General features: G+C 39.2%; 1 protein-coding gene across 1 annotated transcript; it reads right to left on the bottom strand.

Annotated features, from left to right (window-relative positions):
• Positions 1-8,944: 8,944 nt before the first annotated feature.
• Positions 8,945-11,107, bottom strand: LOC121290801 (mid1-interacting protein 1-B-like). The gene has a single exon (XM_041211737.1). It carries the CDS (start codon positions 10,810-10,812, stop codon positions 10,348-10,350), a length of 465 nt encoding a protein of 154 aa, XP_041067671.1. The 5' UTR covers positions 10,813-11,107; the 3' UTR covers positions 8,945-10,347.
• Positions 11,108-13,510: the final 2,403 nt, after the last annotated feature.

The following is a 13,510-nucleotide window of genomic DNA, read 5'->3' as shown; positions in this document are numbered from 1 at the left end:
AATAAATTACTCTTAAAAGCAGAGGTGGGTCTGTAGCTCACAGCAGTAACATTCCATGACACAGCTGTTGGGCCAACTGTACCCAAACACTACCACCACCAACCCACCACACCCCATCCCCTACTCTGTCATGATAGGAATGTGTCTCATTGCTTCTTAGCAGGATTGATTGGATGAGGTATTTCAAAGTAACCAAAATGATTTCACTACAACCATTGTGGAGAAATTACTGGTGTGCACCAACCCACCCTCCTCCCTAAGTGGAAGTAATATTTGTGTTGGTGGCATGGGGTGTGAGGAGACAACTACATTTTGAAAAGTTTCAATTAAAGCACTAACCATATTTCCTGTCTTTCTCAGCCTGTGCACTATAATTCAGTGTCTCTACATCCTGTTTTGTACTACACCCTCTTTAAACAAGAGAAACAAATTGATGTAATTTTTTCCAAATATTACCTAAACAATAATAAACACGTCCCCTAATTGTTGTTGAAGTAAGAATAAATTTGCATTTCTATAGTATTTTTCATGATCTCAAGATGTTGCACAGTGCTTTACAGCTAAATTTTTTTGAAGTGTATAAAATATCTAACTCAGAAGTTAGAGTGCTATCACTAAGCCAAACTGATGCTAGAGATAGTTAAACTCAGCTTATGATAAAGAAAAAATGTTTGGAATATATGCACAAGTCACATAATATTCATGGTAGAAGAAACTGATGCAAAGATATAAATACAGATAGTAAATACTGGGCACAATAAATTACTTTTAAAAGCAGAGGTGGATCTGTAGCTTATTGCAGTAACATTCTGTGGGCAGCAGATACATGGGAACACCACCACCTGCAAGTTCCCCTCCAAGCTATTCACCATCCTGACTTGGAAATGTATTGCCATTTCTTCACTTTCACTGGGTCAAAATCCTGGAACTCCTCCCTAACAGCACTGTGGGTGTACCAACACCACATGGACTGCAGCGATTCAAAAAGGCAGCTCACCACCACCTTCTCAAGGGCAATTAGGGATGGGCAATAAATGCTGGCCTAGCCAACGACACCCATGTCACATGAATTAATAAAAAAAAGTAAAGCCAAAAAATTTAATTTTTCTTGTGAGGCCAATCAGATGAAGTTCTTGAGATAGCTGACTCAAATGTAATGCATATTTGTCATGGCACCAAAACAGACAGTGAATTTGGAAACCAAAAACAATTAATAACAGGGACAAAATCCTATAATTATTGTGGATTCAATGCCCTTCAAGGATTTGAGCTTTTAGCCTAGCCTGACTGTGCAGTGCAATGATAAGAGAATCTTGCATTCCCTAGAGAGGTCCTATCCTTCAGAATACATTTAAATCAAGAGCCAGTTTGTGTGTTCCGGTGATGATTAAAGATAGGATAGCATGGCTTAATAAAGTTCTCCTAGGTAACATTCTTCTCTGAACAAATATCACCAAAAATAAAATAAAATAATTGTTCTTTTACCACATTGTTGCCTGGAATTTAGCTGTCATATTTTTGGTACAAAATGTCACTAAATTTCAAAATAATCTATTGTTTGTGAAGTGCTTGAGGTATTTTTAAAAATGCAATAATTCACTATGCACAACCAATTATACTTTTAGCTCAGTAAAGAGCAGTCATTCTTCCCTGCAGTCAACTTTTGAACACTAGTTTTACAACCCAATTTTCCTGATTTCTCCCCATGTACGTTCACATTATTCTTCTTTCAATAGTTATTCAGTGCCTTTTTAAGGTTATAACCAATCTCGTCTTGATTCTCACTTGCGTAAAGTGTTCTCCATTCCAATAATATGGGGATAATTTTAACTTTTGTTGATCATGTAAAGGGGACAATATCAGATCAGCTGTCTGTTACACACCTCTCCAGATTGTAGTTCCTATTTCTGTCATTAGAAAATATAAAACACTAGCTCAGTAACAATTTGCTCATTTACTTTAACATGGTCACATGATTCATGTGTATTCCTAATCATTAAAATGAAGTATTTTGAATTGTTGCAAATATCTGATTCCACAAATCATGTATTTTAGAGGTATAACTTTTAGTATTAGGAATATAATGTTTAGGTTGGGGATTAAAATATTAAATGTAAGATAAATGGAAAACCTGATTAAGAACCTAGTCAACAACCATGGAATGAATGCAAACCAAACAAGCTTCAGTTAATTACATTTAAAAGGTAATTTGTGTTTATCTTACAAGGTCAGATGTAGAAATGTAAAACTTAAACAATGAGTGACCCATCTCTATGTTTGTGAAGGATATAAAGGTCTACCCTTATCTCAATACAAGCTTGACATTATTTATGTAGTTCCCAGATGAAAGAAGGTAAAAGCTAGAAATTCTGGGAAAGAGGGTTGTAAAATCCCCACTAGAGATACAAATTATTCGTATGGGTGACAGAATCAAAGGGTTTGGTGTTGAAGGTAAAAGATAGTTAATTTGCACTTTTGTTTGGAACATCCCAAACATGTCATGTTGTAATGGAAACAGGCTGAGGGGTTATAAGGTTCCTTTCTTTAATTTATCCCGGTTTTGCTCACAAAAAGCAGTTGCAGATTTGGTCTTGTGTATTTTCGGGTCATTTAGAGTTCGTGAGGGAAAAAGAAACTGGAAGATTTCCCTTGCTTGGAGCTAGAGGAAGAAACCTACAGTGACCCTCATAGTGAAAACTAGCAGTTAACTTGGAGAATGCAATGAAGCTTAAGTTTGAGCCTAGAATTCCATAATCATAAGGTTTTGGAGGATAACTTAGCCAAAAGCTAATAGAAGGATCCCTATGAAATTTCAGAGATAACTGAAACACTGAGGAATGAAAGTGAATTCCAGAGGGCAGTGGCATACCTTTGGGCTGGTCCCAGGAAAAGTGAATGAACCTTCAAGGTTTTGTAAGATAAGGTAGAACTGAGTTTATAGCATAATTCTTTATAAACTATAGTGTTGTCAGTAGTGTTTGCTTTAATCTCCTTTCATATACCGTAAAGTTTGTTTTTGTTTAAAAACTTTAAATCTTGTGATGTAACTTTTTTCAGTTAATCACTGTTCAAATTTCTCTTTAAACATTAACGTTCTGTATGGGGATAATAGCAGAACATACAACCACAATACTCAAAATTCAGAAACACAATTAATAAGATATTTCATAAATGTATCTTATTACAGCACTCAAGTGGACTACTTATTATAGCAGAGGTTTCATTGAGATGCCTACATAGAGCATCTAGTATTTTTGGGGAGAACTTACCTTCATTAACAATAGGTGGAGGAAAATTCCAACTCATAGATACTGCTAGAATCTCCTCATTAAAGGACAGATTCAATTAGTTGTTCACATAATTCACATTAAGACTTAACTGATTTGTTTGTTAATTGTAATCTGAGGAATCTGACCATAATACCTTAGGCTTTATCTCACTTGAATTTTCAGCCAAAATTACAGATTATTTTATTTTTGTCAAAGGGTTTTGTATCCTGTCTACAATACTTTATGTTTATTATTTCACATGTGTCAGAATCATACTGAATTTGCAAGATCTGGTGTCCATCTTGGAAATAAAACATTTCAAACTTCAGAACTCTGAATTGGAGCAAACACTTTGGACTGACTCACACCAGTTCAGGGTTTTGGACAGAGTAATTACATGGGTTCCATAACCTGTGAATCCTACCAATAAATTAAAAAGTCATCATAGGTTCCAAGTGTTCCAACCCTTTGTAACAAATTTGGCATCTAATCCAGTTACAATTATTTCCTTGACTATTGCTCAAGACTGTGAAAAAGCCTTGAACAAATAAAGATCATACATACTTCATAATAATGTTGTTGACAAATGTAATTCTAAATTTACCTATTCCCCAGCCTCACTCACGATAGTCAATTTGCAGGTATTCCACATTTAGCCCCTGACAAGCATAACTTCTCTTGGCTGAGTATACATATCTATTGGCACAAAAGCTGTGAAGAAACTTGCAGCCCAAGTTTCAACATAGAAGTAAGTCCAGCCTATGGTATTTTGTTTGCTAATGGAGGTTTGAAATGATCATCAGTAGCCTGACTAATTTTGGCATCATTAAGGAATGTACTTTTAAATTAACCAACCTGTAAACTGAAATAAATATATGTAACCTTAAACTGATAAGTAAATGCATTTTTGCATATGGCATTTAGCTCTAATATTTGAACTTCCTATTTGGTGCTGAGGCATCAGCAAGATACCACACATGACTGATGACAGAGGGTTTCCTATAAAATTGCAAATACTTAATTGAGTACATGGATGACTAGGAGGAATATAACACATCAATCAACCCTCCATTTTTTGAATGATAAAGATAGAGAAAGTTTCTACAAAACAAAGGCCATGAGGGAAAAGAAAATTGAAACGCTTGGGAATTAGCTAAGTGTTTGTGAGAAACATAGATAAAGCCATGACAGAAATAGCTTCACTTTTCATACTCCTATTCACTGTCAGAGCTCAGATAAGAATAATGTTCACTTATCTGAAATGTCAGAGGGCACCTACCACCTGAATCTACAAAACTAAAGACATTGAAAGTGCAATTTGAAAAAAAAAGTAAGGATAAAATTGACAAGGTTATTGGCTGCTTTAATCAAACAGGTTGTGATGCTGTGAAGTTTAAATTAATTACAAGTTGGATTTATAAACATTACCAGGACAATAAGATTGCAATTAAATTGTAAACTATGCAGCATTTTAAAAAATGTAAACATCTGTCCTTTGTGAACATTATATACAAAGATGTTTGTTGAATTCAAAATTTTTCCATTTTAAAATTATAGTAGCAAAAATGCAAGTACTATTTTATCAATTGTGCTTTGATATGTTATAATTTTTGAGAAATAAGCTATTTAATCTACAGCAGTACCACTTAGAAAATAAATTATGCTAGATATTTCACCTTACTCTGTTCTCAGAGGGGTGAAGCTGCTAATCAAGCAGTACAAATAAACAAAAGGGATTATGAATTGAAAGAGTAGGAACTGGAATGGTAATGGTGACAACATCAGCTTGCATTTCACTGATTGGCACTGAACAAATGAGTCCATTCAGCCTATTTTTCCTATGCCAGTTCATTGGAGGAGCTAACCAATTAGTCCCACTCACCTGCTCTTTCCCCATACCCCTCAAATATATTCTTTTCCAACATATTCTCTCCATTTTGAAAGTTATTGAATCATTTTCTACCACCTTTTCAGGCAATGCAATCCAAACTATAGGTGCTAAAAAAATCAGTTCCTCCTTGGATTTATTGACAATTATCTTAAATTTGCGTTGTCTTGTTGCCAACCCTCCTGGCACTGGAAACAGTTTCTCCCTATCTATTCTATTCTCAGGGCTTTTGATACTGAACTCTTTTATTAAGTCTCCTCTTAACCTTCTCTGCTGTAGAACAATCCCAGCTTATCTAGCCTCTCTATATAACTTAAGTACCTCATCCCTGGTGTCATTCTAGTAGCTCTCCTCTGTGCACTCTCCAAGGATTTTACATTATTCCTAAGGCATGGTGCCTAGAATTGGACAAGACACTCCAGTCCTAATTCTTTAAGGGGTAGCATAACTTTCTTGCTTTTGTATTCTATGCCTATTTATAACGACAAGGATCTTCTCCATTGTTTTAACAGCCATATCAACTTGTTCTGCCACCTTCAAAAATTTGACTATGTGAACACTTGGGTCTCTGTTCCAGTATCCCTCCTAATATAGTGTTTAACATAGTAAAACATCCCAAGGCACATCACAGCAGCATAATCAGCTAAAAACTGACACCAAGACAAAGGAGATATCAAGACAGGTGACTAAAAAAACTTGGTCAAGGAGGTAGGTTTAAAGGAGCATTTCAAAGGAGAAGTAAAAAGGGGAAGAGGCAGAGAGGCTTTGGGAGAGAATTCCAGAGCTTAAGGCCTAGACAGCTGAAGACACAGGTGTAAATAGTCTATTCTTGTGTTACAAATTTCTGTGTTTTTGCATACTGCACCTTTTACAAGTATCTAAAACATTTCATAGGCAACGGATATTTTGAAATTTAGTGGCTTTTTATACAAGAAAATGTGACTGCTTTTTTTAGAATTTAGAATTTGCCGGTTATTGGTTGAAAGAAGAATGCTGACCACAATGTCAGGATAACTTCTTGATCATCATTGAGCAGTGTCATTCTGTCTCTAATCTCCATTGGAACAAGTAGTTGCCCCTTTAAGATTAGGATTTCCCTAATAATGCAACATTCCCACAATATGCATTGTTAGCCTCGGTCTGAAGCTCAGTTACTTGAGGGACCAGTTACAGTTGATTTTCCCTCTTACTAATTGTTTTTGGTTTCCAAATTCAACGTGTTGTGTTTAATTGGATGAAAATTTGGTTCAGGACTGAATGTTGGACAAGCAGTCTAACACAGTTGAAGGTCAGGAGAAGCGATGGCAAGATAGAGCTGGGTGTCATCAATGTACGTTTAGGTGCTGGATTTTACTGGGTACCATGTTCCTCTAGCTAAAAAACAGCCCACAGAAAATAAAAACAAAAAAACTGCGGATGCTGGAAATCCAAAACAAAAACAGAATTACCTGGAAAAACTCAGCAGGTCTGGCAGCATCGGCGGAGAAGAAGAGTTGAGTGGAGTAGAAAAGAGTCGAAACATCAACTCTTTTCTTCTGCGCCGATGCTGCCAGACCTGCTGAGTTTTTCCAGGTAATTCTGTTTTTGCCCACAGAAAATGCTGGCTTAACCACCAACCATATTACACTTGGCAGGGCGTTAATTGGTTTAAGGGTGGGACTTCTGCCTCTAGCTGGGGAGGAAAGCCCACCTTAGGAAGTTGCTGGCACATCTGATTGGAGGAATATAAAGGCAAAATACTGCAGATGCTGGAAATCAGAAACAAAAACAAAAAATGCTGGAAAAACTCAGCAGGTCTGACAGCATCTGTAGAAAGACTGTTAATGTTTTGAGTCCGTATGACTCTTCTTGAGCTCTGAAGAAATCATACGGACTCGAAATGTTAGCTCTGTCTTTCCCTCCACAGAGGCTGATTGGCAGAATGCTCCGTCATCCCAGAAGTGCCAGGTTTGAGCGGTGGCCACTGCAGGGATTACAACCAGACTCCGGCATGGTGACCAACCATCCATGATTTTCCTGGACTGTTCCGTAATTTGGCCTCTCATCCTGGGTCAGACTTTTCTGGGACACGTTCTGTTCTGATTTCTACTGCAGGCATCGTTCTGCACATGCGTTGGATGCATAAAGGTTGATGGTGTCTGTTCCCGATTGTCCTGTGGATATAGAGTGGTGGTCCGAGCTAGCAGCAGTAAAATCGGAGCAGGTTGCACGGCCTCAGGTCCTCTTCCCCCATCATGGTCTCACCAGCTCTCAAGTTCTTGTTAGCACTTTTTTCCCCCAGAGTAGGTCACCCTGGAAGAGGTGATTATGGGAAGTGGGATTTCAGTTAAACCTGGGGTATTACTGGGGCCTGGCTGACAGGCCCCAAGTGAGGGTAAGGGAGGTGGGGTACCAGGTTTGAAAGGTTGGCAGGGGGGGTTGGGAAAGGATTATGACCAAGGGTTATGGCCTGGGTGAGGGCAGAATTCCTCTGATGGGCACAGGAAACCCCTTCCCTGCCTGACATCAGTGTGCCCAGTAAAACTTGCCTGGCTACCCACTTGGCCTGGGCCTCCCCCTGCCATGGGTAAAATAGCAGTGGAGACAGGGTGAGGCACTTAAGTCACCCCTTAAGGGTCTCAATAGGTCCAAGGGCAGGCCTGAGGTCTCCACCATCCACAATAAAATGGGAGATAGGCTTCTGACAGACAGGAAAGCAGTAGGTGGGCCACACACTGCATTTTACCAGCATTCCTTTCCCCCTGCTCCTCAAACATGCCATCATTGGGCCCTAAAATCCAGTCTATGGTTTAACATCAGATCTGAACGGCAGGACATCTACCAGTGCAACAAAATGCACTAAAGCATTATTACCCTGTAGAGCTCAAACTATTCTGAATCAGATGAGTACTATAAACTCATTATTAATTTACCAGATTTCAATTAAAACAATTGAACAATTTTCTGAATATTTAATTTCAATCCCATTGCAAAAATTAATCTATAGTCCAGAAAGCGTAGATTAGCTTTCAACAGCTTGTATAACACCTTTAACTAAGAATATTCCACGGCGTTTCACAAAACGTAATCTAAAAATTAAACCAAACCAAAGGAGGAAACAAAAAAATAAAGATGCCATAAATCTGAAATAAAAACAGAAACACAGTGGATAATGCGGATAGAGTTCATACATTTCAATTCCTTTATTTTACTCAAGTTCTTTATTAGTTTCACTTCCCCCCCACCCCCCCCGGCGATGGCCGTGGCCTTTGGGTTCATTAGAAAAGCCATCCGTGGAAAGGGAAACAGAGGGTTAACATTCTCCAGTTCTGATGAAAGGTCATAGAGCTAAAATGTTGTCCTTTGAGAAACAGTATTAAGATATTGAGGGCGGAAGCTGGCCAGAAATGGTGGTCTTTAAAGAGGTGGATTTTAACGCGCGAAAGAATGAGGGGGCGGTCGAGAGATTTAGAGAAGGAATTCCAATCATGGGGGTTGGGCGGTTGAAGATATAGCCGTCAATGGTGGAGAGGATGGGGTGGAGTTAGGAATGGAGAGAAGACGTTTAATGGTGGCGTGCCATCCATTTGTAGGACGACTGCATAATCCAATCACGAAATGCAATTATTTATTCTGTTAATAAAAAATCCGAAATTTATCATAATTTAAGTTTACCAGAAAAACGTTGGGTTTTTTTTAAAAACGATTATCGGCATTGAAAATTGTAGCCTGGTTTCGAGTCCTCTGTAACACGTTTTGTACAGCAAATTCAAGCACTTCGTATATTATGAACTGACAAACTCCCATATACTGCCCATCTTTAATGGTGCCAGAGTTTTGACGTACAACTATTCCAAATACATATTTTGAACTTTACATCTTTATTTCCTATATATACACACATACAAGCTGTGCTGAAACTTAAAATTGTAACATTCCGTATAAGCCTTTCCTCATTGTGTCATTAGATCAATGATCTTGCATGTTTTATCAAGGATAGTTCTTTTAAAATTATCTTAAATGCTTCCGCTTATATTTGTGTCTGACGCACCCTGATCTGCGGGCGCATTGTTTCCCTTAGGGTCCTTCATTTCAACAAAATCACATCCACCCAATTCGGTAGGATTTTGTAATAACAGACGCAATGCAATATAATCAAAGCTCCAGGCTCAAGTCAACCAATGATCAGTGCAAGGAGGCAAAATCCAAGCTTTTGCTGTCGGCGGTATAGTTTACAGCCAAGAGGAAGCTAATAGTCATGGAGCTGCCCGGGCAAGGATTTCTCGCAGTTGTAAAAAGGCGGGGAAAGAATGCGGCAGGACTGACAAATGCTTCCACAACCTGAAACAATCCACTCAAGACCGCCTTTAATCAGACAGCACATTGCACAAGTTTCTGTGGGCAGGCTTTCTGTAGCTGGTGCTGAGTAATAAGAGAAATTATGTACTCCTCCCAAACCGAATTAAAAGCTTCAATGCTTGACTTGGTTCCAAAAGAAAACAGGCTTAACTCTACCAGTCAGATACGTTTCACCAGTTTTTCATGATCGACTTCTTCTACTGTGAATTTCAAATTTACCACAAGCTCGTGAAGATCTCACTATTTTCCTTTATTTTTAACATATAGGTTTTAATATACCACCCTGTACAAAAAGTAGGGTTTAAATAAGAAAAATAGGTTGATGATAGTAAGGAACCTCATTATCTTTTAGCAGAAATTCAGTCGGTTCCACGCAGCAACTTATCACACACGAGTAACTATGCAGCTCTGTCATTTCATTGGCCCTTTCAATAGCCTCATTTTGTCAGGGATCTTAAAGCCCTCTTCAGAAGCGTATTTTACAAACTCATGCACCAGAGATTGTAAAAGAAACGCGTCAATTTTGTGCGCTTATAAAAATGAGTAAACGGTTTACAAGACACGTTACAATTTTATACATCACATATATAGTACAAAGTAGTGCAAAGTAAAATGATGTAATTTCCACCGGCACTGCCGCTCATAACCACGCTTCAGTTCCATGAAAGTTTTATTTCTCAAGCACGTCCTACAAAGCCTTCCCTTCTCCCAGCAATAAGACGAAAACACAGAAAAGGGCTTATTAAGTGATCAAGTTAAATCCGTTTTTGGAGCAGAGCAGAAAATAACCTTGCAACTTCAGTTAGGCTTGGTTTGGCTTAACTTCATTAGTACTGGTAACTTGATCTGTGCTTAATGTCCCCAGCTGCCGAAACCGATTTCCTGTTTGTAGCGGTTAGTTAGAGTGTTCGCTTTTCTGGTCAGTTTTGACAGGACGGTGTATAATCCATTTAGATGATAGTGGAATTGTTTCTGCAAGTCTTCTTCTCCTTCCGCCTCGTCCACCCTAATGTCCATGGTGGCGGCTTTATCTTTCTTCCTATCGTCCAGTTGCACCACACCCCACTCTATATCGTTCTTGATGGATTTCAGCAAGACGTAGTAGTTGTACATATCCCGCTTATCAGAGTAATAGTTAGACGCTCCGGTACTGGAAACGCCGTTGACTTCGCTCTTGCCTTCATCTTCCAGAGGGACATCCCGCAATAGGCTGGGCACCATTACCGTCTGGTCCATGTTATTGACCGCACCGATAAACTTGTTCATAGCGTTGAACAGGGAGTGCTTCTGGTTGTAAGTATCCATAATTTGCATCATCTTCCTTAACGCGGTGTTTGCTTTCGCCCTTCTTAGATGGAATCCCTCAAACTGGAGCTTTGCAGTAACTTTGCTCCCGCAGTGCTGACCTGCTCTTCGCACTGCAAACCGGCTCACTTCCTCAGCGGACTTAGAAAGGTGTTACTTGGCAACGCTTTTTATTCGTTGCAAAGCAAGATGGAAACTGTCGTAAGATGACTTGGACGCTGGGCACTGACCCAAATATAATAAGCGCCTCCCTTCTTGTTTCCGGGCCGTTCTGCGGCTGCTTTCATGCTCCCATTGCCATGGAGTGAGTTAGTGAATGGCCAGCCCCGAGTGCAGAACAGACCCTGCCCTGCGAGCTCTCCGGGATACGCCCCATTTCCTGGCAACAAATCAGGACGCCTCCGGCATCATGACGTCCAAACTCACCCTCTCGCTGCGGACCAATGGCGTAGCGGGCCCTTTGTGAGGTCAATATGCTAATGAACCCCGCTTAAAAAAAACAAGCCCTTGGCCATACGTCACTGGAAACCCTGGCAACAGCCTGCGCCTTCATTTTGATTGACAAGGACAGCTTGTGAATGGGAGCTGCTGCTGGTGGCCAAAAGTGACATGTTTCAAAGCAGCATCTCATTAACGCCAATTAACATTCTGTTGCCGTTTTTATTATTTTCGAGCTATTTTATTCCAAATTTTGTACTAGTGAATTGTCTTCAAATCGTCCATCCAATGAAGGGTTGCTGTGTTCAATATGGGAGGGGGAAACATTGAGCGTATTGCAAGAACGGAATGTTGTCCTGCATAGATTGCACGGATTTTATTAAAATTGGACATTTATGGCAGAAAGGGAATCACATCTCACAGGGCATTTTTTGTATTTTCATTCAACGTAAAATTAAATTACTGGAAGATTAGTGGTAGGAAACCCCCGCTCTTTGCAGAATGTCATCTTGGTTGTCAGAGATTTTCTTTAAATAATTTATTTTTAGACGTTTAGCTTCAGCTTACTTTTTCTTTCTGTTCAGCCGTGGGTGGCTCAGTTGGTACCACTCTCACCTCTGAAGTCAGAATGTTGTGGATTAGGGTTGCCAACCCTTGAGGATTGGCCTGGAGCCTCCAGGAATTGAAGATCAACCTCTAGGACACTGCTGTGCGCAAACATGGAAAAATATAGCAACATTAAAATAGATTTTTTTCATAGGTGAGAAACGTGGTTGATGTGGGGGATGGCTTTTCAGCCCCTGAAAACAAATTAATGGCCTATCAAGACAGTAATTCATTGTGAGCACTTGTTGAACTAGGGGATGTTTAAGACTATAATAAAATCAGCAACTTGGTTGTTGGCAGCCTAATACATTTTTATAAGCCTTTCCATGGTCATGGCAACCAGAAGAATCAATTTTGTGATACATCTGACCATGGTGTGTTTGTTACTATTCAAACTGCTATGCTACTGAGTAGGCAAAAAAATCCTGAATATCTGTCAGAAGAAATTCATTCTGTGCAAATTCTAAATACTTCACTTATTTATATTAGAGGTAGCACAGCCTGTGGTGACTTATTTCCCAGCTTGCTCTCATTTTCAGTAACTGGTTCAGGGAAGCGTTCATCAGATCTGGAGTAAGTAGGTGGATTGATGGCAGGGTGAAATACATTTAACCTATAAATGCTGTTGTTCAGTGTGCAATAGGTAGGTTTCCCTTTCACACAACTCTATCAATATGAGTCATGCTTGAGACCGATTGAGATAACTGATTGTGATGTTAACTGTTGAACATTTACAAGCAGAAGTTGCTGAAAACAGTATGCAATTACCATTCATGTAAATATGGATTGGACAAAGCAAACAAACCATATCACAAGAATTTCTCAATGTGATAGCATATTCACAAGTTCATGAGTTCAGGATTGGGAAGGTCATTTGGCCCCTCTTAATTCATTCTTCTGGAAAGATCATACATCTGTCTCCATCCTGCATTGTAGCATTTCATTGATTCTTACATAGTTTCACAGTTTTTGCCACCATTACTCTGCCTGCAAGCTTATTCCACATTTTGGTCATTCTTTGGATGAAGAATAATTTCTTATTACTAATTTTAAGATGCTAAAGTAAAAGGAAAACTTCTTCTTCTCCAATTTCTTCTTATCCTCAGCTGAAAATTCTGAGTCATACTTGGATACGGTTTTACAGGTGTCTTCCCCTCTATATTGCTTTGCACTGATGCCATACCTTATGTATAAGCCAAGCAGGAAGAACACTCACTAATGCTGCAACAGTTGGAAGGATTTGGCATCTAAAGATGCATTCACTGAATTTGATTGCTCATGTCATTCGACTTCTCATGGCACTGCATATACTCCCACTAGTTTTCGGGGTACACTCCTGGCATTGACTGCAATGGCCATCTGCACACATTACCGTATCAAAATTTGTTTGGATGGCCTTCCGTTTGCTTGTAGATTCAGGATGTCCTTCTTCCTTTCTGCCTCCTACACCAAGGCCTCATGTGCTGCATTGAGAGCCTTGGAGCATGCTCTTTGCCCTGTTGTGGCATTAGTGAGTATTCCTCCTGCCAATCTATTTAGCAACTCCTTTATACCTATTTTTTATCCTACCTAGTATCTCTATTCACCATTCCTTTACTGTGACATTAACTTCATCCTCATTGTTTGTGAAGACAGATGCAAAATATTTATTCAGTACCACAATCAT

The sequence above is a fragment of the Carcharodon carcharias genome, chromosome 18, assembly GCF_017639515.1.
Source record: "Carcharodon carcharias isolate sCarCar2 chromosome 18, sCarCar2.pri, whole genome shotgun sequence".
NCBI classification, from domain to species: Eukaryota; Metazoa; Chordata; class Chondrichthyes; order Lamniformes; family Lamnidae; genus Carcharodon; species Carcharodon carcharias.
The sequence above is the reverse complement of the archived record's forward strand: the minus strand, read 5'-3'. Positions and strand labels throughout refer to the sequence as shown.